We start from the raw sequence: 26,587 nt of genomic DNA, 5'->3' as shown, positions 1-26,587 counted from the left end.
TACTTAGGGTCAATGGGGATGAGCATGGGCTTCTGGGACCTGTAAAGAACAGTACCTGAAGTTTTGATGAGCTAGAGAACACTTTAGCTGACACTTGGTATAGTTATTTGTTGAACAGCAAGGCAAATTGACTTTTCTTTCTTGACCCATTCTCATGGTCACATTGCAAATTGATCAGCCAAGCATTTTTCACTTAAGATATAGAACGAAAGAGCTGCAACTATTGTTTTCAAAGAAATGCAATCTTTTGTTCACAATAATACTTGTTCTGCCTCAATTAATTATCAATGACAGAAGCTTGTGTGAAACACAAGAATTACAAGTTTTAGAAGGAGGCATGACTGGAATGGAATAGGGAAATTCTTCTCGCAAACACGAGGAAATCTGAAGATGCTGGAATTTCGAGCAACACACATAAAAGTTGCTGGTGAGCACAGCAGGCCAGGCAGCATCTATAGGAAGAGGTACAGTCGACGTTTCGGGTCAAGACCCTTCGGTGTTAGTCCTGACGAAGGGTCTCGGCCCGAAATATCGACTGTACCTCTTCCTATAGATGCTGCCTGGCCTTCTGCGCTCAGCATCAACTTTTATGTATGTTGAGGGAAATTCTTCTGTACACTTTTATAGGCATCCATTAGTCTCATGAGACCATGGATTTGCGCCTTGGAAGGTTTCCAGGGCGCAGGCCTGGGCAAGGTTGTATGGAAGACCAGCAGTTGCCCATGCTGCAAGTCTCCCCTCTCCACGCCACCGATGTTGTCCAAGGGAAGGGCATTAGGACCCATACAGCTTGGAACCGGTGTCGTCGCAGAGCAATGTATGGTTAAATGTCTTGCTCAAGGACACACACGCTGCCTCAGCCAAGGCTCAAACTAGCGACCTTCAAATCACTAGACGAACACCTTAACCACTTGGTCATGCGCCAACGCACATACACTTACTATTGAAAGGTCCTAAGCCTGGTCTCATCCAAAGGGATGGCATGAACTAGTGGTGTTATTTGAAGGATAAATGTTGCCCAGAAAACTAGGGTGAGTCTCATTCTCCACTTGAAATCGTATCAAGCAACTGTGTGTTTACCTGTTACTAGCAAACATCTTATTGAAAGATATTGTCTGGGAATTAAGGATCAAATTAGTACTTGGTTACAGTTAAAGTATTTATAGTGTGTTCCATCTTGGGAGGGTATGCTGAACAGTGAAATGTGAAGTAGTTTTTCATTCCATGGTCCAGGGAATTTAGTGATTGCTTATCCTTGATCAAATATTGATTCACTTCTCCCAATTTCCTGATTTTGTTCCCTCTCTCCTTAAGTTACTTCCAATATAGATAGGTTATGTGAGTTGGCGAAAATTTGTCAGATTGAGTACAATGTGGGGAAGTGAGAAATTATTTACTTTGGCATGAAGAATATTAGTGGAAATGGAATGAAGTGGAAAGGGGAATGAAACAGAAAAGTAGGACAGTGTGCTGGTAAGGCTGCACCTAGAATACCACATAGTATCTTTAAATAAAGAAGGAAATAGATGCATTAGAGGAAGTGCAGAGAAATCTCACAGGGTTTGAGTCCTAGGATTAAAGGGATATCTAATGCGGAAAACTGAGCTGGTCCTATTCTGTGGTCACTGTGGAAAATAAAAAGTGATGTTTTTTTTTAGGAAACATGAGATTCTGAGGGGATTGACGGTGGATGCTTAGAGGATGTTTCTCTTTGTGGGACATCTATAAACCAATGGGCACCATTTCAGAGGGAAAAATAGAGATCAGTAATTGTTCCTCTCAGAGGTCTTGACTTTTTTGAATTTTCAAATCAAGGGTTCTGAAGAGGAGACTTTGAATATAATCAAGGTTTAAACACACGTGTAAAGTCGTGGGGTAAAAATTTAGTAGGGATGTAGCTTTAAGGTCAAATTTCTCTGGTGGTTAAGGACCTGCTAGTCATGTTCTCCTGCTCTGCATTTTGACAACTTCCACAATCTTCTTACCTATATTCTCACCCTTTAACTGCTCCCACCCACTCACTGAACAGATAACCATGCTTTTCCCCATGGCCACTCCGGTTTCACTTTATCAGGGACACTCCGATCCCAACTTTCCCTGCAGCTTTAGAAGTGTCTTTTATTTCCTTTTTAGTTCTGATGAAGGGTCTCCAACATGAAGATTTGAATGTCTCTCTTCGCACAGGTGCAGCCTGGTCTACTGAACACTCCCAGTATTTTTGGATTTTGTTTTTGATTCTGAGCCATGATTTTATTGAATAAGAGCACAAGGATATAAAAACCAGCACCCAGAATGGGACTGTCAGCCCTACGGCCCACTCCTGCCATTCAAGAACAAGATTGAGGCAACATACAAATGAGCTGGAGGAATTAATCAATCAAGCAGCATCTGTTGGGTAAAGTGGACCACTGTCAATTTGGGCTGGGATCCTTCATCAGGACTACAAAGAAAAAGGTGAGATAGCTAGTAGAAAAAGATGAAGGAAGATGGTGGACTGGGTAAATCACCATCCAATACAGAGGTTCTAATATGCAGGATCCTACGGGGATGCAGAAATGTAGGCTCAGCAAGTGTCATCATAGCTTAAGCCTCCCCACCAACACGGAAATCGTCAAGAGGTGGTGCCTCAAAATGGAAGCATATATCATTAAGGACGTTTACCATCTGGGACATACCCTCTTCTCAATACTACCATCAAAGAGGTGGTACAGGAGCATAAAGACACACACTTGGTGTTTCAGAAACAGATTTTTCACCTCCACCATTAGATTTCTGAATGGTCCATGAGTCCACGAATTCATGAGCACTACCTCGTTTGCACTACAGTATATAGTTCTTATTGTAACTTAATAGTATTTTTATGTTATGTCTTGCACTCCATTGCTCAGAATCAGAATCAGGTTTATTATCACTGATATGTGACTTGAAATTTGTTAACTTAGCAGCAGCAGTTTTATACAATACATAACCTAGCAGAGAGAAAAATAACAATAATAAGCAACTAAATCAATTACGTATATTGAATAGATTAAAAACATGCAAAAACAGAAATACTGCATATTAAGAAAAAGTGAGGTAGTGTCCAAAGATTCAATGTCCATTTAGGAATTGGATGGCAGTGAGGAAGTAGCTGTTCCTGAATCACCGAGTGTGTGCCTTTAGGCTTCTGTACCTCATCCTGGTAGTAACAGTGAGAAAAGGGCATGCCCTGGGTGCTGGAGGTCCTGCTGCAACAAATTTCATGACATACAGTGATAATAAACCTGATTCTGATTCTAGAGCAAGAGCAGGCAGGCGACACATGGATCCGGTTGAAGTAAGGAGGGGGGGTGGTATTGAGAGGCAGATGGGGGAGGGGGGAATGGGCATGAGGTGAGAAGCTGAGAGGTGCTAGGTGGACGTAACAAATGGTTGAAGAAGCTGGGATCTGATAGGAGAGAACAGAGGACTACGGAATAAAGGAAAGAAGTTGATGAGAGGAACTGGGAGGAATATGTGGGTGACAGGCAGATTAATATTGAGAGAAGAGAAAGAGAGAGAGTGATAGGGTCAGTGCGAACAGGAAAAAAATAAGGGACAGAGGGGAATGGGTACCAGGATGTTCATGCTGTCAGGTCAGAGACTACTAAGGCAGAACATGAGGTACTATTCCTTTAATCTGTGTAGCAACAACTAAGCAGTAGAGGAGGTCATGAACTGACTTGGTGTGGAAATGGGAAACTGGAAACGAAATTAAAACAGCTGGCCACTGGGAGATTCTAGCTGGTGTGGCAGATGGAGCGAAGATGCTCAACCAAATGGTCCCCTAATCTGCATCAGTTCTCACTAATAAAGAGAAATTCAGTCTATTTATCAACATGCACATCGGAACATTAACATGTAAGAAAGTAAATTAATCTCTCTTTAATGTAGTGGCACCCATACCGGGAGCGCTGGATGCAAGAAATGACAACAATGATTTTACATGTAAAAACTACCTCACTTGAAATGACTATTTGGGAGCCTGAATGGTGGTGAGGGAGGAGGTGTGGGGCAGGTGTAACAATTTGCAAAGATGCAGGGGTAAGTGCCTGGAGGGGAATCTAAGGGGAGAACGAGACTGATCCAGTCTTGGCCTCAACCCCACTTTTCCACTCACTCCCCAACAATCCTGTGCTTCCTAGTAGATTAAACAGGTGTTATTCTCCTCTTTGGATAGCTTCACTGACTCTTCCTTCACAACTCCCTGGGGAAGAGAATTCTGAAAATTCATGATCCTCGAGAAATTCCTCCCCATCTCCATCTTAATGGTTGACCATTTATCACAAAAGTACAGCTTTTCATTCAAGGGAAACAAATTCTCTACATGAGTTTTGTTAATTCCATCTACGATATGCTATTTTTCAGTAAGATCACCTCTTAACCATCTTCAAAGCATGTAGGTCCAACTTGCTCATTTTCTTTGTAAATTAATTGCTTTACCCCAGCAGTTAATCTAGTGACAGCCTTTAATACAGATGCAACCTTTAAACACAAACACATAAACTATGCTCAACACTGCACTTGCATCTCTTAAAATTTAGCTAAGCTTTCCCTGTTTTTAATGTCTATGCCCTTTGCCATTCCATTGACCAAAATAAAAAGAGATAGTGCTGGAAATCTTGAAATGCTCAATAGGTGATGCAAATTTGTGGAAAGAGTAAGTGATAACATTTCAGATATTGGTCTCAATTCTTTCCTTCAATATGCTCAACTTTCAATTTGACACTATGCTAAACTTCCTTTATCCTGATGTGCATGCTTCTCATTAGAACCATTCTACCACACTAAAATGCACTTTTATTGAGATCTGCCACTGCTGATTTACAGCCTTATCCTTTAAGCCATTTCCACAGTTCGGCAGGCTCAATGGGCACAAGCTCCCTTTTCTATAGGTAATACAAGAGCAGATTCTTTTTTAAAATTACACACAGGAAAGACACACAGAAAGCAATGAAATAAGTTACCAGGTTATCTGTTGCAGGTGTTAGCTGTGGTATAAATATTGGCATGTACATTGGGGGAATGTCCCTGTTCTTCCTGCAGAGTCTGCAGGATTTTACACCTCTGCCTGATGGAGCACGTTATTACTTCCAGACTCAACAATGCTCTTCAGCCAATCCACCCTTTTTTCTCACATCTCCAGCATTCTCACTTTTTCCCTTCTCCTTGTGGCTTTCATTCATCTCTGCCTACTTGCACCTCCCCCAGATACACCTTTTTTTGTTGCTCATTCTCCTCACCGCCCACCTTCAGCTAGCTCCAACACAGCACATAAACACAGGAGATTCTGCAGATGCTGAAAATCGAGAGCAACACACACCAAGTGCTAGAGGAGTTCAGCAGGTCAGGCAGTATTCATGGATTGAAATAAACAGTCAACATTTCAGGCTGAGACTCTTCATTAAACAAACACAACACTACATTTCACCTGCTCTAATTTGTCTTTCCCACAAACTTACCCTTTGATCCCCTCCACCATTCCTCTGGAACACAAACCATTCCTTTTCCTTGATTGTTCCCAGTTCTGATCAAGAACCATCAATGTGAATCATCACCTCTGTCTTTCTGTCGTCAGACACTGCCTGGCCTAATAAACAGCTCTAAACCAGCCTTAGTGGGGAGATATTGTTCAGAGCAACAACATATCCACTGCTCTGGAAGTTGGGGCTGGAGAATATTAAATCCCAGGTCTCATCTGAATTCTGTGGTCAATTTCACAACAGTTTCCACAGGAATTGTCATATAATTATGACAGTCTTTTGCTCTTTTTTATGTTTTGGTCTCATTTTGCAATATTCATTTATATTTTATATATTTATTACTGGAAATTATAGCAATTGTTAATGTATTGCTCTATACTGCTGCAGAAAACAACAAATTTCATATCATATGTCAGTCCTAATAACCCTGATTCTGAGTTCTGAGACTGTACATTAAAGCCACGTGATAGCAGATGGACGACTAAACCAATCGCACTGGGAGTTTAAAATCGCAAAGGAGCTAGGGTGCAGGTGGGACAAGGAAGGATTATGAATCTCCATCCCAAGTTATTTTATGTGGAGCCAGTCAGATGACTCCTCATCTTTTTTTCCAGTCCTGATGAAGGGTCTCAGTCTGAAATGTTGACTGTACGTTTTTCCATAGATGCTGCCTGGCCCGCTGAATTCCTCCAGCATTTTGAGTGTGTTGTTTTAGATAATCAAGTGGGCTTAGCTTTGTCTTCTCAACAACTCATTCATTGACGCCTCTCCTAAACCTATTCACCCTCTCCCTGAATGCCACTCCTCTATTGGCACAGCCTTGCTCTTGGCTTTGCCCTGCTTTGGCCTGGCTAACTCCTGTGAACGTAACAAGGGCATACCAGATTTCAAACACAACTTATACTGACCCATGCCTACTCATACTTTTGGAATGATGCCTTGCTCAGGAGATTATAACCAATAAAAATCAACTCCTTTCACCTCTGGAAGGAAGGTGATTCGATGCAGGTGAGCTGCCTGATGTTAACTGCCTACCAGCTGATTCCCAACCAGACAAGTTTGCTTAAAACTCCCCTCTTATTTACCATGAGTGATTATTCTTATTTCTATGTAATTATAATATGATTTTGTTTGTAATGTCATTCTAAAAATTCAATGTAGCAATTATGTATAGAATGACCAGCAAACTTGGCAGAGTTATATACTCCATACATTTTGTCAAAATTTTACTTTTACAATTAATCCCACACGTAATACAGAAGAAACCAAATTTTATTGAAGTTTCAATCAAAATACTGCATTACCTAACCGCAGCATATTCCAAAGAAGCAGCCAGTGAAAATTAAATAAATTTATACTTCCATGGAAACATGTTAACATTGGCCAACAGAAGAACTCAAAAAAAATGCAGATGCCAGGAGGACAGTTTTACACAGACATAAACAGTATGGATCTCATGTTTATGACAAATCATGTTTATTTATGTTCGATTAGGTATTCAAATCAAGTATCGCCACAGAAAACATGATTTAAATTAGCTTCAGGTAATTTTTTGGTATCTTTAGCTGTGTTTCAATTGTTAGATGAAAATTAGCTTTAAATGAAATATCTTTTTAAACTTCCCCTTAAATTGTGAATAACAATGATACTGTCATTAGCTCTGAATTTTTTCTTATTTGTTGAATATTATTTTATTGAAGGTTCAAATAATAGGCAAAAAAAATTCCCATTCCCACTCCAACATGTTGGTCCATGGCCTTCCTCGTGTTCCATGATGTGGCCACTCTCAGGGTGGATGAGCCACATCAAGCTGATGGTACAAACGTTGATTTCTCCTTCTAGTAAATTGTTTTCCCTCCCCCTTCCCTCTTCTTCTATTCCCCACTTTGGCCTCTTACCTCTTCTCACCTGCCTACCATCTCCTCCTCCTTCTCTTTCTCCTCTCCTATCAGATTTCTTCCTCTCCATCCCTTTACCTTTCCCACCCCGCTGGCTTCACTCGTCACCTTATACCTATCCTTTTCTCCCTCCCCCACCTTTTTATTCTGGAGTCTCCCCATTTCCTTTCCAGTCCTGAGGAAGAGTCTCGGCTTGAGAGGTCGACTGTTTATTCATTTCCATAGATGCTGCCTGACTCTGCTGAGCTCCTCCTGTAATTTGTGTGTTGCTTTAAAAAACTATGGATTTATTTTAACAATAATTTTTTTTGTAAATACCTTTAAAAGGTAGTGAGAGGTTCTTTTGGATTCACTTACTATCTCAGAAATTAATTTGGTGTTTAATCCAGAGTAATGTGTGCTACTGCAGTTTGGGAGGCCAAATACTTCAGGAAATTATACTGTAAGTTGTAAGACAATGTTCAGAGGGATCTTCCGATACAAGTCTATATCTTCCTGAAACTGGCAACACTTACGTCTTAACCTTCCGGTCAAGATAGCGCCTGCATGCAACGTTCCTTCAATTGACATCTTCTGGATAGATCATGAAACCGTATATTTCACTTCCTTTATGTCTTTTACATATCATTTACATCTTGAACAGTGATTTACAGTTTGGAGATCCTTTGGATGTTTAAGCGCTCTGCATTCTCCGAGGGGATTCCGGGAGGTAGAGGCAGTGTGCGGGAACCTCGTGATGAGAAGGCTGTGAGCCGATATTTGACTCCATTTCATGGATTAAAGCTTCCATTGTTCACCAATTAAACCAGTGAGGCAGGTGGAAACACGGCTGCTTGCCTGCCTTTTTATCACTGGGAGATTGCTCAGTTGCTAGAGAAGGGAGACTGTCTTTTTAAATCATTGGTGAATCGCTCTGCTATGGAGAGAGGAGACCACCTCTTTATCGCTGGTGGAAATCACCCTGCTACGGAAAGTTAAAAATGCTTTTTTATTGCTGGTGACAGTGCTCTTCTATGGAGAGGGAGAATTTTGCTCAGGTTTTCTATATTTTGGATGTGGATTTGGACTGTGGATTTTTTTTCAGACTTATGGCTTTTTTGTATTCTGTGCTTTTTGCTCGACCTTTCTCATCATTTTGTGTGCAGGGCAGGGAAGTTTGGAGGTTGATATGCCTGTTCCGTTTTTGTTTGTTTTTTTTGTGCAGAGAGGAGGGATTTGGGGGTTGATGACCATGCTGCAGTTCTTTTTTTTCTTGGTTTCGTGGCCACCTGGAGAAGAAAAATTTCAGAGTTGTATGGTGGTTGGCATCCGTCTGTCTCGGAGGACAATGGGTGATGATGATCATCATCGCAAGCCTGGGCGGAACATATAGAGATGCTGAGATGCCTAGTTGTCAAGATCCCTCTCTTGGCCTCACCAGTATAGTCCAAAGGAAAGCTTATGAAGCAATACGCTTGGCACCAGTTTGGCTGCAGGAGCTGCTGGAAGGATGTTCAATGACGTCCATCTGCCTTAGGGGATCCCCTCTGGATTTGCTGTCTGGGTTTACTCCTGTAGCCTTCAACTCTCCCCAGGCTGCCCGCAAGGCAGTGGAGCTATTTACCTGTAGCTGGGGAACAGATTCATGAACACCAGGGTGTCTCCACATACCAGTGGGCCTACGTGCTACATCTGCAGGGGCCAGACCTCCTCACCGTCCTCTATACTTCAGCCTGAGTCCGAAAGAAGTTCAGTTTCTGTGTGTCACCAGTGACGAGTCACTACATGAGGCTTGCTGTTGGTGAGGCTATGTACTGGCAGGGAGGGACTTACACACTCAGCTCTCCTTTTCTACCACTGGCCAGCAGTCTTGTGAAGCTGAAAGTGAGAGTGACAAGCACTACCCACTACAATACCTCCCTCGAGGCATCACAACATCCATTTTGACAGAGTTGTATACTTTGATAATAAATAAACCTTTGAACAAGTTAATTAAGTGGTAGAGACAGTGTTATGTCATTCTTTCCCTCATTGGTCAGTGCACTGAATATAAAAGCTGGAAAGCCATTTTGCAGCTGTGTAAAAATCTGTTTAGGTAACATTTGGAGTATTGTGTACACTTCTGGCCACCCGATTATGGGAAGGTTGTGGAGGTTTTGGAGAAGGTTCAGAAGAGGTTCACCTGGATACTGCCAGGATTAGAAAGCATTAGTTATAAGAAAATGTTGGATAAACTTGTACTGTTTTCTCTGGAGTGTTGAGGGCTGAGGGGTGACATGACAGTACACAAAATTAAAGGATGCATAGACAGCGTATGCAGTACGTTTTTTCCCCCAGGGAGCTTCAAGAACGAGGGAAGTTTAAAGACAGACTTATGAAATGAATAAAATGAGTTTTAGCTTTATTTGACACATGTATGTCGAGAAATACAGTGAGGTGCGTCGTTTCATGTCAAATCAGCTCAGCGGGGAATGTACTGCGGCAGCCTGCAAGTGTCTCCATTGCATGCCCACAACTCACCAAGCCTAACTGTACATCCTGGGAATGTGGGAGGAAACTGGAGCACCTGGAGGAAACCCCTGCTGTCATGTGGAGAACATAGAAACTCCCTACAGACGGCGGCGGAATTGAGCCCCATTTTTTTACAGTTGGCACTAACTGCTATGATACCATGCCACCCAGCACTACCAACTGAGTGTTTTTACAGTGGTGGTGTTAAGTGCCTGGAATAAACTGCAAGGGGAAGTGTTAGAAACAGACAAGATAACAATGCTTATGAGGCATTTAGACAGGTACATGAACAGGCAGGGAATGGGGAAATGTAGGCCACATGAAGGCAGATGGTCAGTACAGACACTCTGGGCCAAAAGGCCTGTTCTTGTACTGTACTGTTCTCTGTTTTTTCAGAGTGGATTTTCAATACTTCTCCCTTATTCAAGAGGACCAGATTTCAGCATTATCATTAAACCATGGAAGGCTTAATAACTGCACTATAATGCTGAAACAGCAACATTTTTCACAGCTTTCTGCAATAACATACCTCTCCAAATAACTCCTGCTAATTTATTCATGAGCCTGCCCTGATATTCCAACTGATACAGAATAGGAAGATATCCTGTATGGTTTAGCTCAGCATAGATGGGGTGCTGGGAGGAAATAATACATTGACCATATACACTCAGTACACCTGAACACCTGCACATTAATCAGCCAATCATGAGGTGGAAACTCAATACATTAAACGTTGCAGAGATGGTCAAGAGGTTCAGTTGTTGTTCAGACCAAACGTCGGAATGGAGAAGAAATGTGATCTAAGTGACTTTCACCGGGGAATGAATGTTGGTTGCTGATGTGGTGGTTTGAGCATCTCGGAAACTGCTGATCACCTGGGATTGTCTCACACAATAGACTCTACAGTTTACAGAAAATGTTGCAAGAAACAAAAAAAAAAATCGTCTAGTGAGTGGCAGTTCTGTGGGTGGAAATGGCTTGTTAATGAGAGAGGTCAGAGGAGAATGGCCAGATTGGTTCAAGCTGACAGGAAGGCGATGGTAACTTAAGTTACCATGCCTTACAACAGTGGTATGCAGAAGATCATCTCTTAATGTACAACAGATTGAACCTTGAGCTACAGAAAAAAACCAGGAACATACACTCAGAGGCTACTTTATTGGGTACAGGAGACACGTTTTAAAAAAGTGGCCATTGAGTGTATGTATCTGAATCAGATCAAGTGGTTTCCTGTTTTCTGTGTGCACTAGAAGCCAAGTGAGGATAAAGTGAGGATAATGTAATGCTTCAGTTATAGATCAATGCAAAATGTTGTGTTGGATAACGTGACGGAAGGTTACACACTGAGCATGGGTTCCCAACCTTTTTATGGATCAATACTATTAAGCAAGGGGCCCATGGAGCCCCAGGTTGGGAACCCCTGCTCTAGAGTGAGGAAACATGAGTTGAGATGGATACACTCCATAAAATTGTACATCTGGCTGCATCCAGCATAAAATTCCTTATTAACATTGATATCTACAAAATGTCTCATTCTGGTGTCAAAGAGCAATGCTGTTGACAACAGCAGACAAGATTTCAAGTGCAAACGCCTCACCTGTTGAGTAAATTAAGGGACGGCATATAGAAGAATGGGTGTTAGTGACAATTGGGAACATGGAGCATTAAGAGAACTGGGAGAAATATTGATGATTAAATTTTACTCCGATTTCTTTTTTGTTGCACCCACTACAAATCTAATCACCAGAAGCTGTAAATGCATTTTGAGTGCATTCTGTATTGAAAGATTGACGTATTCACAGCCATTGAATTGATGTAGGTTTTGCACTATTTAATCATGAATTAATTTTAGAATTTTGTAATCTTTAATAATAAAAATCAAATTCTGGGTGATGCTTGTGGATTTGAATAAACATGGATTTATGTCATAGAGTGATATCATTTAAAGCTTTTGTGATAGTGCTTGAGCAATTTATATAATGCATCCTAAATACAGTTTCTGTCAATCAATGGTGCACAATTAGACAGAGATATTAGTCTCACTGATTATAGACACAAGTCATTGGTCAGTCAGTTCTTCAATGTATGACAGTCATCTAAAATCACAAGAGAGAATCAGCCTTTGTGAGAGCGACTGAACTGCCAATATTAACTAGTTGGACAGTGGGACTGGAAAGTGTCAGAATCTATCCAGGACAGATTAGGGGTTGCTTGAAATAGATAAATGGAAGTGAATATTGATAGAAAGGCTTTGGAATAAAGTGACAACCCGTGTCTCTTGAACAATAAATAAATTGCTCAAATGCGGATTCAAATAAGTTATGGAAAATAAAATGGTCAGTTTTAAATCTTGGCCAGGAATATGATACGAAGAATCTCTGGCCCACTTGGGACACCGAGATCAAGATCTTGGGATAACTCAAACAGTTTGGCTTTATAGGTGTGATATTGACATACTTCTCTTATCTATATTTTGCCACATGGGACAAACTCCGGCAGAGTTTAAGTGCTATGGATACTGATGGTGACAGTGGGTGAAAATGCTGGGCAGGAGAGCCTAAGTTTTCCTTGTGGACCTGGATGAGTACTCCTTGAACTGCAGTCTTCATCTAGCCTTGGTCCAGTGGAGAATTCACTTATCCAACATTTACTCCCATGGTTACACTATCAGATTGGCTCCTCATAACTATTAGAATATCAACTACATACTAGCCAAGAGCAAGTATTTTTCCAAGACAAAAATTGAGCTCACCATTTTGGGGTATGAAAAAAATGCATAAAGACTCCCAATGAACTTAAATCCTACCCCCTTCCCCTAAACATTTACCAACCCGAATTCATTTAAATTCAGGCATTTGAACTTTGGGAGATGCTAAGCCACAGTTAAAAATGGAGTTATTTACTTTCAACCAACATACATCAAAGTTGCTGGTGAACGCAGCAGGCCAAGCAGCATCTATAGGAAGAGGCGCAGTCGACGTTTCAGGCCGAGACCCTTCGTCAGGACTAACTGAAGGAAGAGTGAGTAAGGGATTTGAAAGCTGGAGGGGGAGGGGGAGATGCAAAATGATAGGAGAAGACAGGAGGGGGAGGGATAGAGCCAAGAGCTGGACAGGTGATAGGCAAAAGGGGATACGAGAGGATCATGGGACAGGAGGTCCGGGAAGAAAGACAAGGAGGTGGGGGGGGGTGAGCCAGAGGATGGGCAAGAGGTATATTCAGAGGGACAGAGGGAGAAAAAGGAGAGTGAGAGAAAGAATGTGTGCATAAAAATGAGTAACAGATGGGGTACGAGGGGGAGGTGGGGCCTTAGCGGAAGTTAGAGAAGTCAATGTTCATGCCATCAGGTTGGAGGCTACCCAGACGGAATATAAGGTGTTGTTCCTCCAACCTGAGTGTGGCTTCATCTTTACGGTGGAGGAGGCCGTGGATAGACATGTCAGAATGGGAATAGGATGTGGAATTAAAATGTGTGGCCACTGGGAGATCCTGCTTTCTCTGGCGGACAGAGCGTAGATGTTCAGCAAAGCAGTCTCCCAGTCTGCGTCGGGTCTCACCAATATATAAAAGGCCATATTCAAGAATTGATTATTTTTTTTATTGATTCTCGTCTTATTCCTTCAGTGATTAAATGTGATTATGATTCTATAACCATTTCGGATCATGCTCCACTTAAGCTTTCTATTAAAATTATGGCCAATATACAAAATAATAGACAATGGCGTTTTAATTCGCTGTTGCTTCAGGATTCGGACTTTGTTAACTTTATGAATGAACAGATTGAGCTTTTTTTTACAATTAATCATACAGAGGATATTTCTGTTAACACTCTTTGGGACACTTTTAAAGCCTATATTCGTGGTCAGATTATTTCGTATTCTGCTGCTTTGAGGAAGAAACAGAAGCAGGAGGAGATGGCAATTGTGGACAAGATTAAAGAAATTGATAAGAAATATGTTATGGCTCCTTCTGAGGAGTTATACAAAGAAAGAACTGAACTTCAAATGGAACACAGTTTATTACTCTCGTCCTTGATTGTAAACCAATTAAAGAAAACAAGAAGTGAATTTTATGTTCACAGTGACAAAATTGGCAAGCTGCTGGCTAACCAATTGAAATCTAATTATGTTAAATCTCAAATCAATCAGATTTATAACCAAAATGATCGATTGATACTGGATCATGTGGGGATTAATCAAACCTTTTGTGATTTTTATTCTTCTTTATATCAATCAGAGTCTCCTCGAGATTCTAAATATATGAATGATTTTTTAGATAAGTTAGACTTCCCTAAGATTTCACAGGATATGTCTTCTATATTAGATACTTCCATTACTATGGATGAGATTAAGAATGTTATTTTTTCTATGAATCTGGGGAAAGCTCCTGGCCCGGATGGGTTTACCGTTGAATTTTATAAATGTTTTGCTTCTTTATTGATCCCTTGGCTCTGTAGGGTCTTTGAGGCTTCTCTGAAACTTGGTAAACTTCCTGAATCTTTTAATAGAGCGTCAATTTCTTTAATACTAAAGAAGGATAAAGACCCTGCTCAATGTGCATCTTATAGACCAATATCTTTATTAAATGTTGATTCTAAAGTTTTTTCTAAGTTATTAGCAAATAGACTAGAAAAAGTACTTCCTTCTATTATTTCGGAAGACCAAACGGGTTTTATTAAAGGTCGTTACTCTTTTTATAATATTCGTACATTGTTAAATATTGTTTATACTCCCTCACAAAATGTTCCTGAGTGTGTTATTTCTTTAGACGCCGAGAAAGCTTTTGATAGAGTAGAATGGCCCTATTTATTTAAGGTGCTTGAAATGTTTAATTTTAGCTTGAAATTTATATCCTGGATTAAACTGTTATATCATTCCCCTGCAGCCTCGGTCCGTACTAACTCTTTAAACTCACCTTTTTTTCCTCTTTTTCGAGGTACTCGACAAGGCTGTCCTCTTAGTCCCCTATTATTTGATATTGCATTAGAACCTCTTGCAATTGCCATTCGAGAATCTTCAAATATTACTGGGATAACTCGGGGATTAAAGTCCCATAAATTATCACTCTATGCTGATGATTTACTGTTATATATTTCTAATCCTGAGAAATCCATTCCTGCTGTTTTAGAGTTATTAGCACAATTTGTTTTTTTTTCAGGTTATAAATTAAATCTTAGTAAGAGTGAACTCTTTCCGATTAATAAACATCTTCCCTTATATTATAAATTTCCATTTAAATTGATTGATAATTATTTTTCTTATCTTGGGATTAAAATTACTTGTAAATATAAAGATTTATTTAAGATTAACTTTTTACCATTAATAGACCATATTACTCAACTTTCATCTAAATGGTTTCCCTTATATTTAACTTTGATTGGTCGTATTAATGCAGTTAAGATGTTTTTTTTGCCAAAATTTTTATATGTGTTTCAGGCATTACCAATTTTTGTTCCAAAATCTTTCTTTGATAAAGTTGACTCTAAAATTTCTTCATTTATTTGGCAGAATAAGAATCCGAGACTGGGTGAAATACATTTACAGAAAGCTAAGAGAGATGGAGGTTTAGCATTACCTAACTTTAGATTCTTTTATTGGGCTATTAATATTCGACATATGAAATTTTGGTTACTTGATCAGGATATACTATCTATTCCTAAATGGGTAGCATTGGAACTACAATCTGTTCAGGGTTATACACTTGGCTCTATTTTAGGTTCCTCTCTTCCTTTTGATTCGAAACGCCTTAAGCAGGTCTTTAACCCGATAGTTAAATATGCTTTGCGCATTTGGTTTCAATTCAGAAAATTTTTTGATCTTAATCAATTCGGGTTAGCGATTCCTATTTTAGGTAACATATTTTTTCCTCCCTCTTTTACGGATCGCGCTTTTCAAACCTGGAAGACTAAGGGTATTTTACGGTTTTTGGATTTATTTTTAGATGGTTCCCTTATGTCTTTTGAACAATTATCTAATAAATATAATTTATCAAGAATACATCTTTTTAGATATTTACAAGTTAGAAATTTCCTAAGTACTATACTTTCTTCCTTTCCAATGCTTCCTCCTACATATATTTTAGATTCGATAATTAACCTCAATCCATGTCAGAAAGGTGCATCGGCTATGATTTATAATATTATTATGAAACGTAGGAAAGCTCCATTTGATAAGATTAGGGTAGATTGGGAACAGGAATTGGGGCTTACCATTTCTGTGGATGATTGGGGGCAGATTTTACAATTAGTTAATACTTCCTCTATTTGTGCTAAACATTCCCTAATTCAATTTAAAGTAGTTCATAGAGCACATATGTCCAAAGATAAGTTAGCGCGTTTTTACTCGCATATTAATCCTTTTTGTGATAGATGTTCGGGGCAGATAGCCTCTTTAACTCATATGTTTTGGTCTTGTCCTACTTTGGAAACTTTTTGGAGAGATATTTTTAATATTATTTCTAAGGTATTAAATATAGATATCTCTCCTCACCCTATTACTGCTATCTTTGGACTACCCAAAATTTCTAGTAATCTTTCCCCTTCAGCCCGTAGAATGATCGCATTTCTTACTTTAATGGCGAAAAGATGTATTTTACAACATTGGAAAGAGCTTAATGCTCCAACTACCTTTTTTTGGTTCTCTCAGACGATTTTATGTTTGAATCTGGAGAAAATTAGAAGTAACCTTTATGATTCTTCATTTAAATTTGAACAGATTTGGGGACCTTTTATTCGATATTTTCATTTAATGTAATATATACCCTTCTTGTTTTTTTTCCACTGTTTTTAATGGAGGGCGGGATTGAGGACGTGATTTTAAGTTTAACTCTGTTTGGTTTCAAGTTAGCCCATTGCTTTGCTTTGCTTTTAGTTAGTTGCACAGTGGGTTTTTTTTGGGGTTTTTTTTTCTTTTTTTTCCATTGATATATATATAAAATTTAGTATACTATTATGTTATCTTGGTTTTTTATGTTTAAATTACATTGTTTGTAGTATTTTTTTTTGGTATTGATACCTTCTGGAATTTTATTATATTTTAACATTGTATTAATGTTTATATGGTTTACCTTTTTGTATACTTATTCAATAAAAAGATTTAAAAAGAAAGAAAGAAAAGATTCCTTTGTGTGCACCTCTACCACCTTCACTGGCAATGCATTCCACGCACCCACAATGCTCTATATGAAAAACTTACCTCTGACATCTCCCCTTTTACCTACTTCCAAGCACCTTAAAACTATGCCCCCTCATGTTAGCCATTTCAGCCCTGGGAAAAAGCCTCTGGCTATCCACACGATCTATGCCTCTCATCATCTTGTACACCTCTATCAGATCACCTCTGATCCTCTGTCGCTCCAAGGAGAAAAGGCTAAATTCACTCAACTTATTCTCATAAGACATGCTCTCCAATCCAGGCAACATCCTTGTAAATCTCCTCTATAAATCTTGTAAATCTACACTCTCTCTATAGTATCCACATCCTTCCTGTAGTGAGGTGAGAACTGAAATTAGTACTCCAAGTGGGGTTTAACTAAGGTCTTATATAGCTGTAACATTAACTCACAGCTCTTAAACTCAGTCCCACAGTTGATGAAGGCCAACACACCATATGCCTTCTTAACAACACTGTCAACCTGTTCAGCAGCTTTGAGTGTCCATAATACAGACCCCAAGATCTCACTGATCCTCCACACTGCCAAGTCTTACCTTTACTATTATATTCTGTCTTCAAATTTGATCTACCAAAATGAAGAACTTCTCAGTCATCTGGATTGAACTTTAACTGCCACTTCTAAGCCCAGTTTTGCATCCTATCGATGTTCCTCTGGAACCTCTGACATCCTTCCAGATTATCCACAATACTCCCAACTTATGTGTCATCAGCAAACTTACTAACCCACTCTTCTACTTCTTCATCCAGGTCACTTATAAAAATCACAAAGAGGAGGGGGTCCCGAACAGATCCCTGCGGAAAACCTCCATGCAGAATACGAACCATCTACAACCACCTTTTGCCTTCCGTGGGCAAGCCAATTCTGGATCCACAAAGCAAGGTCTCCATGGATCCCATGCCTCATTATTTTGTGAATGAGCCTTGCATGGGGAACCTTATCAAATGCCTTACTGAAATCCATATACACTACATCCACTGCTGTATCTTCATTAATGTGTTTTGTTACAACCACTGGAAGAACTGCTAAACTGATGCCTACAACCATTGTATCATTGTTACCTGTGGAGTGTACCAGCACTTAGCCATTTCTTGGTATCTTGGGTAAGCTAATTGCTCTGAACACAAGCTTCTGTAATTGTAACGCACACAAAATGCTGGAGGAACACAGCAAGTCATCTATGGAAACGAATAAACAGTCGACATTTCGGGCTGAGACCCTTTTTCAGGACTGAAAAGGAAGGGGAAAGATGCCAGAATAAAAAAGGTGGGGGGTTTGGATGGAGGATAATTAGAAGGTCATAGGTGAAGCCAGGTGGGCTTCTGTAATAGTGATAGGTTCAGGAGGAGGTAGACATGACTTATCCATTTAATACCCCTATATATAGACACTGGAACTGTTTGAAGTCAGGTAAAAGTACAATTGGGGACGTTGCCTTATATAAATGGAAGAACAGTCTATAATTGAATACCTCTGTACAAAGAATTACAAAGAGAGAAGTTAAATTTTGCTAGATATAAGTAACTACACCAATATTCTCTATATTCACATTTGAGTAAGAATATTCAAATTTGAAGAGCTTGACACAGATCACAGACCAGCTGAGTCAAACAGTACAATTCTATGACAGCAAATGCTATTTTCATTTAGTTGAAATATTCATGGCAGACCATCAGTTCCTACACAGTAACCAAGGAGATAGCCTGTAAAAATCCATTACGGAGTGTTCAATAACCATTGAAAAATATGCAAAGAGTGATATTACTAATCATTAATGAACTTACTAGCTGTCAGGTTCACCTGACAGTAAAAGATAAATTGTTTGGTTTGCTACTTAAACCATTATTTTGAGTACTTTTAAGTTTATTTTCATATTGCACTGTACAGTTTACCTGTAGTCCTGCATCTGGTGAAGTGGGAAAACTCAGAAAGAAATTCCTTTTGACAATATCAAGCAAATACATAATGTTTCACTGTATATTAATGAAACTGCAAGTTGTTTTCACTTCAAATGTGCATACACTTCTGTTTATATCAACAATATTCTCCACCTACATGCTATGGCTTAAAATTGTTAATTATATACTCAGTTTATGGGTTGATTAGACCTTTTGATCAGGCCTTTCATTACAAATTGTTTTTAAGGTTTTGTTTCAAATTATTAGATCACATTGGAGACATAAAAGACTGCAGATTCGAGAATCTGGAGTCCAGGTTAAGATACTTGACCCAAAACATTGACTGTCCATTTCTCTCCTCATATGCTACCTGACCATCTGATATTTTACAGAAGTCTGTTGTTTGTATCAAATCACTTTGTTCTTTCCTGATATCTAAGCAGACATTTAAAGTTTAAAAGACTGTTATAGCTCTATTGTATAACCAAGTAATTTTAGGTAGTTGTGGAGAAAGGATAGGGACAAATGCAATAGAGAATAGTTTTGAATTTTTTTATTAAACAGAGAAAAATATAATTGCATATTTTCCACAAAGCCAATCCACAATACAGAAAAGTGCAGTCACTTTTTAAGATGATTTTAAAATGCAAATCTTTCAAATTACACTTTAACATATGAGTATTTATATGCTTAATGCTTTTATTTGATTTTTTTGTTATTTTATCAAAGGAGCTAGTCCCAGAGTCATATAGCATGGAAAAAGGCCCTTCAGCCCAAACAGTCCATACTGACTGTGTTGTCTAGTGAGCTAATCCCATCTGCCTACATTTGGCCCATGGACCTCAAAGCCTCCCATTGAAACAGCTCACTAAGTGGTGGATAGGAAATTTAAGACAAATTGTTCGAAGTAATTTGCCACTAATTTAATACTCAGACTGAAGGCTGCAGGCTATTTATTTATTGTAATTTTGCAATGAACAGCATAGAAAACTGGGATTGATAGAGGCCGAGGAATTGACTATAGCAAAATCCTAAAATAAAATGGCTTTCACTGCATAATTGGCTCATATTCAATCCATGAAGACATCTTTCACCTATTTGTAAGCTACCTTGCGCTATCAGCTGGCAAGAATCATTGCTGTCACTAAGATTCCCATCTGTTATCATTCTTCAGTGAGAAGCATTAAAAACTATTTCCTCAATAATGTCTCTTCAGTCAATTGCTATTTCTCTTTCAACTGAAGTATGCCAATATGAACATTGCAAAAAACCATAGAACTCAGTAAATAAGAGCTCTTTGTACTAATCTGTATTTCATGAAAGCCAACCTGTCCTTATGTCAAACCAGAAAACCGTTCAAAAACTATAGTCCTATGTAGATACAGTATATGAAATTAGCTCTTCAATGATTGCAGCAGTATATGTGAAATAGTTGGTATTACTTTTAGGTAACTCGCAGCCAGACAAATAATGAAGATGTTTTTCCTGTTACTTTTTAACAGTTTAGTATTAGTAATTTGTGAAAATATTATTTTTTGTACATCCTAAATGTTGTCTTTTCCACAGCAGGGCAGGAAATGCAACAAACAAAATACCAAGACTTTCATCTTATTTTTAATTTAGAAATATCAACCTCATAAAATGACAAGCGTCTTCCGGGAGAACTTTAAATGTTACTCTTACCAAGGAACCTGACTGTTCTGCGCACCAGCGGATTGATGTAACAACAGTCTCCGGTTATTATTGCCTTCTCACGATTTCCAAACTCTTTAGAAGCTGATTGAAGTAAAAATACAGCCACTTCTCCCACGATTATCTTATAAAGAATAAGAAGATTATTGCATTTTAAAATTAGCAAAATAAAGCATGGAAGTTCTAACACACTTGCCACAATCAACAATTACAGATTTGATTTTGTTTAGTTAGCATCTAAATAAATGATCTATATGCGCCAAGTTTCCTTGGATGTATTTTTTTGTCAGTAATTGGGTGCTTGTTGCCAATTGAATGTAATCTCAGAGCAATTACATTAGAATCTGTTTGCTGGTGGATAGAGCTGATACATAATTGTATCTACTGTTCCATCAGATGCTTTCATTGATATGATTCACCATTTTCTGATGTTTTTTTGAATCCTGGAGTTTGAAGTCTTATACAAGACTTGTCCCTGCCACAATCACACACACTTTCAACTGTACTTGACAACTGGATTTTCGAGTGGTTTGCATTAAATTGAAATTACGAATGGGATTATATTTTCCCAGTTTGTCCTGAAATGAAAATTTTATTTTTATTTATTGAATGAACGGGTTGATGGTCTTACAGTAACTGATAACAGGATCAGTCAGTATCACAATAAATAGGGGAGCAGCACTGAGGGTCACATCACCTACTTCTGCTTCTATTCGTATGTTTTATTATATACATCTTAAGGTGCCCTTCGGAAGGTGGTGATATACTAAATTGCTTTTTGCCTGAGCACCAATACCATGTCTCAGGTGAAAAATTAATTTTGTTATATGCTTGGTCCATTCTGCACCATCTGGTTAATCAGTTAGTTATTCATTCCATGCTGGAATACCTTGAAAGCAGTAATTTCAGTTTCAAATACCTATATTGACAAAGTGGTGGCACATCTGTTATATTACTAGTTTGGTAATCCAGAGGTTCTGGATAAATAATCCTGAGAGCCGAGTTCAAATCCAAATGAATTTTAATACATTTGATCTCTGGAATTTGTGAAACAACGTCCATGCGAAATAACTGGATTGTCAAAAATAATGCATTTGGTTCACCAAAGCCTTTCAGGGGAAGAGATTTTTCAAACCTGGTCTGACCTATGTTTGACTCCGGACTCACCCCATGTGGTTGACTCCAGACTCACCCCACGTGGTTGACTCCATCAGGCGCAGCTTAATGCTTATGTGCATCAGTACCACTATCTATCTTTTAAAAAATAGAGAAGGAATAATACTGGACTATTTGGCTGCATCAACCAAGACACAGATTTTGGACATGGCAAAGTTGCTCCCAGCCCAGCCGATCTTGCAAAATCCTCTTCACAAACATCTGAGGACAGGAGTCTAAACAGGGTGAGCCATCCCAGAAATTAGTCTAGCAATAGACCAGGTTAGTTCTACCCAGAGTTTATATTTTGCAGACAATGTTTTGGACTCCTCTATCACAATCTATTGGTGCATCTTGCGCCCCCCCCCCCCCCCAAGCAGGACAAACACGCCAGAGGTGGCACAACCTTCACCATCATTGAGAATACCTTCAAGAGGCAGGGCCTCAGGAAGGCATCATATATCACTAAAACCCCTCACCATCTGGGACACATCGTCTTTGCATTCCTACCATCAGAGAGGAGGTATAGCAGCATGATGACATGCACTCAGTGTTTTAGAAACAGCTTCTTTGCTTCTACTATCAGATTTATGACTAGCTCATGACCGCTACCTTGTAATTAACCTTTGGCATTATTGATTTTTTTAAACTTATAGTCATTTTATGTCTTGCACTCTCCTGCTGCTGCATAATAACAAACTTCAAAACACAAGTCAGAGATAATGAGCCTGATTCTGAAGGCAGGGGGAATTAAACACAGGAAAGGAAATCTCCCAATTATCACCTATAGTCAACCCTCGGCTGATGAATCAGTACTCCTCCATGTTGATCAGCAACTGGAAGTAGTGAAATTAACAATGGATCAATATGCACTCTTGGTGGTGCCTTCAATGTCCATCACCAAGTGTGCTTAGCAACAGCACATCCTGAGTTTGTTGAGTCCCGCAAAATATATCTACTAATCCGCGTCCGTTATCTCATAAGTAGAGCAATAAAACAGATTACACCTATTTAACCCTTGCACTGTCTTCATTGAGGACAGCATTGGTAAAAAAAAATTCATCACACAGTCTATGTGGAGATAAAGTATTTCCCTGGATAAGTGCTGTGACAACAGCCCTCCTGAAACTCACCTGCATCTAAAACAGCCTCTGTTGCTCCTCAACAATTCTTACTGATGTGCCACAGAAAGCATTCTGTTTTGATGCAAAACAGCTCAGTACGACAACTATTGTACATGTGACCACAAGAAACTACAGAGAGTTGTTGACACAGTTCAGCACATCAAGGAAACCAGCCTGTCTATACTTCTCACTGCCTCAGTAACATAGCCAGTATAATCAAAGACCTTACCCACCCCAGGCACCCTCCCTTCCCCTAGTCTTCTGTCTGGGCAGAAAATACAAAAGCCTGAAAGAATGTACCACGAGGCTCAAGGATAGCTTTATTCTGATGTTATCAGATCTTGAATGGACCACTGCATAGCAAAGTAGACTCTTAAATTCATTATCTACCCAATTATGAACTTGCACCTTATTGTTTAGCTGCAGTGCGCTTTCTCTGTAACTGTTAGACTTCATTCTGCATTGTCATTGTTTTCCCTTGTTCTATTTCCATTGCGACTCTGCAATGATCTAATCTGACTGAAGTATAGGAGACAAGCTTTTCACTTCGCTAAATACAGTACATGTAACAATAAATTGATCAATTCCAATCAACTATCCTAAAGATCATTCCCTTCATCATTACAAAAGAGTAGCAGCACTATCGATAAATATGGTGCAGTTACTTCCCTTAGCTACTCCAACAGCACCTCCCAAGCATGAAGGACAAGAACAGCAAGCATGAGAACACCACCACCAAGAGGCACACTGTCCTGATTTAGAAGTACAGGTAATGCACTGATCCCGCTTCAGTAGGTCTAAATGCAGGAACTCCTTATCTAACAGCATCTGGGAGTATTTTCACTTGAAGAACTGCAAAAGTTCAAGATGGTGGTTCACCATCAACATCTTAATGGTCACAGGGGATGATTAGTGAGTGCTGATGTCCAGATTCCAAACACGAATATGTAGGAAAAATAATGAATGACGCCACTCAACTTCTGGATGAAATATTGAGATCGTTCCATGACTGTAATGACATCTGCAAATTGAACTTAAAGGAGGTCATACAGGCAGAGGTCACGTGACCATAACTATCACTCTTCAGTAATTCATCCATCCAGAACCAGGAAACCTAGATTGAATACCGTTCACTAATAATTTTCCACTATTTCTCCTAGTTTAAGGTAATTTGTTTTGTTAGCACATCAGGTAGCACAGAAGCATAGCAGCTAATGCAACACAATTTAGTGCCAATGGTTCAGCTTCAATTCCTGCTGCTCTCTGTAAGGTGTTTGTCCATTCGTGTATGGGCCACTTGGGTTTCCTCTGAATGGTCCAGTTTCCCCCCACATTCCAAACCCATACAGGTTAGTAGGATAATTGGTCACATGGATATAAATAGGCAGTGCAGGCTTGCTGGGATGGAAGGACCTGTTACTGTGCTGTATCTAAATAACTAAATAATGTATTCGTAGAAGGTTATGGGCCAAACACTGCCAAATGAGACTTCTTTGGATGGGGCATCTTGGTCAACATGCGCCAGTTGAGCCAAAGGGTCAGTTTCTGTGCTGTGTAACTCTGACTCTAATTTGGGTAATGGTATACCATCACATTACCAAGATACAGTGATAAACTTTGTTTGCATGCCATCCAAACAGATCATTGCATACATAACATAGAACAACACAGAACTTTGAAGGTCCTTTGGCCTATAATGTCATGCCAAACTTTTAACCTACTCCAAAATCAATCCTACCCTCCCCTCCCAATCAGCCCTCCATTTTTCATTCATCCATGAGCCTAAGAGTCCCTTAAATACCCCTAATAAATCTGGCCCTACCATCCCACCAACCTCCCTCTCTGGCCTTCCAAGTACTTACCATTCACTATGTGAAAAGATTACTTCTGACATGGTCCTTTATATATTCCTCCAATCACTCTAAATCAGGGGTGGCCAACCCTTTACATTCCATGCATCAATTTTTTCACACACGAATTCAGATGCGCCATACTACTCTTGTACCCCCACCTCTTGTAAACATATGTTAATATAGAACTCGTGCATGAAAAAAATTGCATCTGAACTTGTGCGTGAAAAAATTGACGCATGGAATGTAAATGGTTGGCCACCCCTGATCTAAATGTATCTCCTCTCATATTAGCTATTGCCATCCTGGGAAAATGTTGCTGACTGTCCACTCTATCAATGCCTTCTATCATAAGATCATAAGACTTAGGAGCAGAATTAGGCCATTCAGTCCATTAAGCCTGCTCTGTCAATCCATCATGGATGATTTATTATCCTTCTCCACTCCATTCTCCAGCCTTCTCTCAGTAACCCTTGACACTCTGATTCAAATAACCTATCAAACTCTCCCTTACATATACCCAATGAACCAGCTGCACAACTGACTTTTGAGATAATTTCCACAGATTCACCACCATCTGGCTAAAGAAGTCCCTCAATTCTGAGGCTGTGCCTCCTGGTCCTAAACTCCTCTACTAAGGAAAAATCCTTTCCAGATTAATCTATCTAGGCCTTTAGATAATCAGAAGTGTTCAGTGAGATCTACACCCCTTCATTCATCTAAACTTCTTCCAACTGTGATAAGACTGCTGAACGGATCCTGACCCAGATCTGGGCCGTACCCTCCAAATATCCAGACCTGCCTCTCATTTTTTTTTTTGCACTACCTTACTTCCCACTTTTCTATTTTCTATTTATGATTTATAATTGAAATTTTTAATATTTACTAATTTTAACTATTCTTAATATTTAATACTTATAATCCAGGGAGTGTGAAGTGCAGAATCAAATATCGCTGTGATGATTGTTCATTCTAGTACCAATTGTTTGGCGACAATAAAGTATAAAGTATAAACTCCAGTGAGTAAAAACCCAAAGCAATCAAATGCTCCTCATATGTTAATCCTTACATTCCTAGAATCATTCTCGTGAACCTCTTCTGAACCCTCTCTAATGCCAGCACATCTTTACTTAGATAAGGGCCTAAACTGCTCACAATATTCCAGGTGCAGTCTGACCAATGCCTTATAAAGCCTCAGAATGACATCCTTGCTTTTGTATTCTAGTCTTCTTAAAATGAACATCGCATTTGTCTTCCTCACTACTGACTCAATCTGCAAGTTAACCTTTAGTAAATCCTATACAAGGATTCCCAAGTCCCACTGCACCTCTGATTTTTGAATTTTCTCCCAATTTAGAAAATAGTCCACACCTTTATTTCTTCTAGCAAAGTGTATGACCAGGAACTTCTTTACATTATATTCCATCTGCCACTTCTTTGTCAATTCTTCTAATCTGTTTAAGTCCTTCTGCAGATCCCTGCTTCCTTAACACTACCTGACCCTCCACATACCTTTGTATCATCTGCAAACTTGGCTACAAAGCCATATATTCCTTTACCCAAATCATTGACATATAATGTGAAAAGAAGCGGTCTCAACATCGACCCCTGTGGAGCACCACTAGTCATTGGCATCCAACCAGAAAAGGCCCCCCTTAATCCCACTCTTTACCTCCTACCAGTCAGTTAGTCTTCCACCCATGCTCCTGTAATATCATGGGCTTTTATCTTATTAAGCAGCCTCATGTGTGGCACCTTGTCAAAGGCCTTCTGAAAAACAAACAAGCAGCATCCACTGACTCTCCTTTG

General features: G+C 39.4%; 1 protein-coding gene across 2 annotated transcripts in view; it reads right to left on the bottom strand.

Annotated features, from left to right (window-relative positions):
• The window catches only part of LOC134354988 (phospholipid phosphatase-related protein type 5-like), a 214,998-nt gene that overhangs the window by 83,727 nt on the left and 104,684 nt on the right, over positions 1–26,587 (bottom strand). For both annotated transcript variants that reach the window (XM_063064587.1, XM_063064588.1), the window contains exon 2: positions 20,641–20,773. In XM_063064587.1, coding sequence (XP_062920657.1) covers positions 20,641–20,773 — 133 coding nt within the window. The remainder of the gene's footprint in view (positions 1–20,640; positions 20,774–26,587) is intronic.

This window comes from Mobula hypostoma, chromosome 12 (genome assembly GCF_963921235.1).
Source record: "Mobula hypostoma chromosome 12, sMobHyp1.1, whole genome shotgun sequence".
Lineage (NCBI taxonomy): Eukaryota > Metazoa > Chordata > Chondrichthyes > Myliobatiformes > Myliobatidae > Mobula > Mobula hypostoma.
This window is presented reverse-complemented; position numbering and strand designations above follow the sequence as displayed.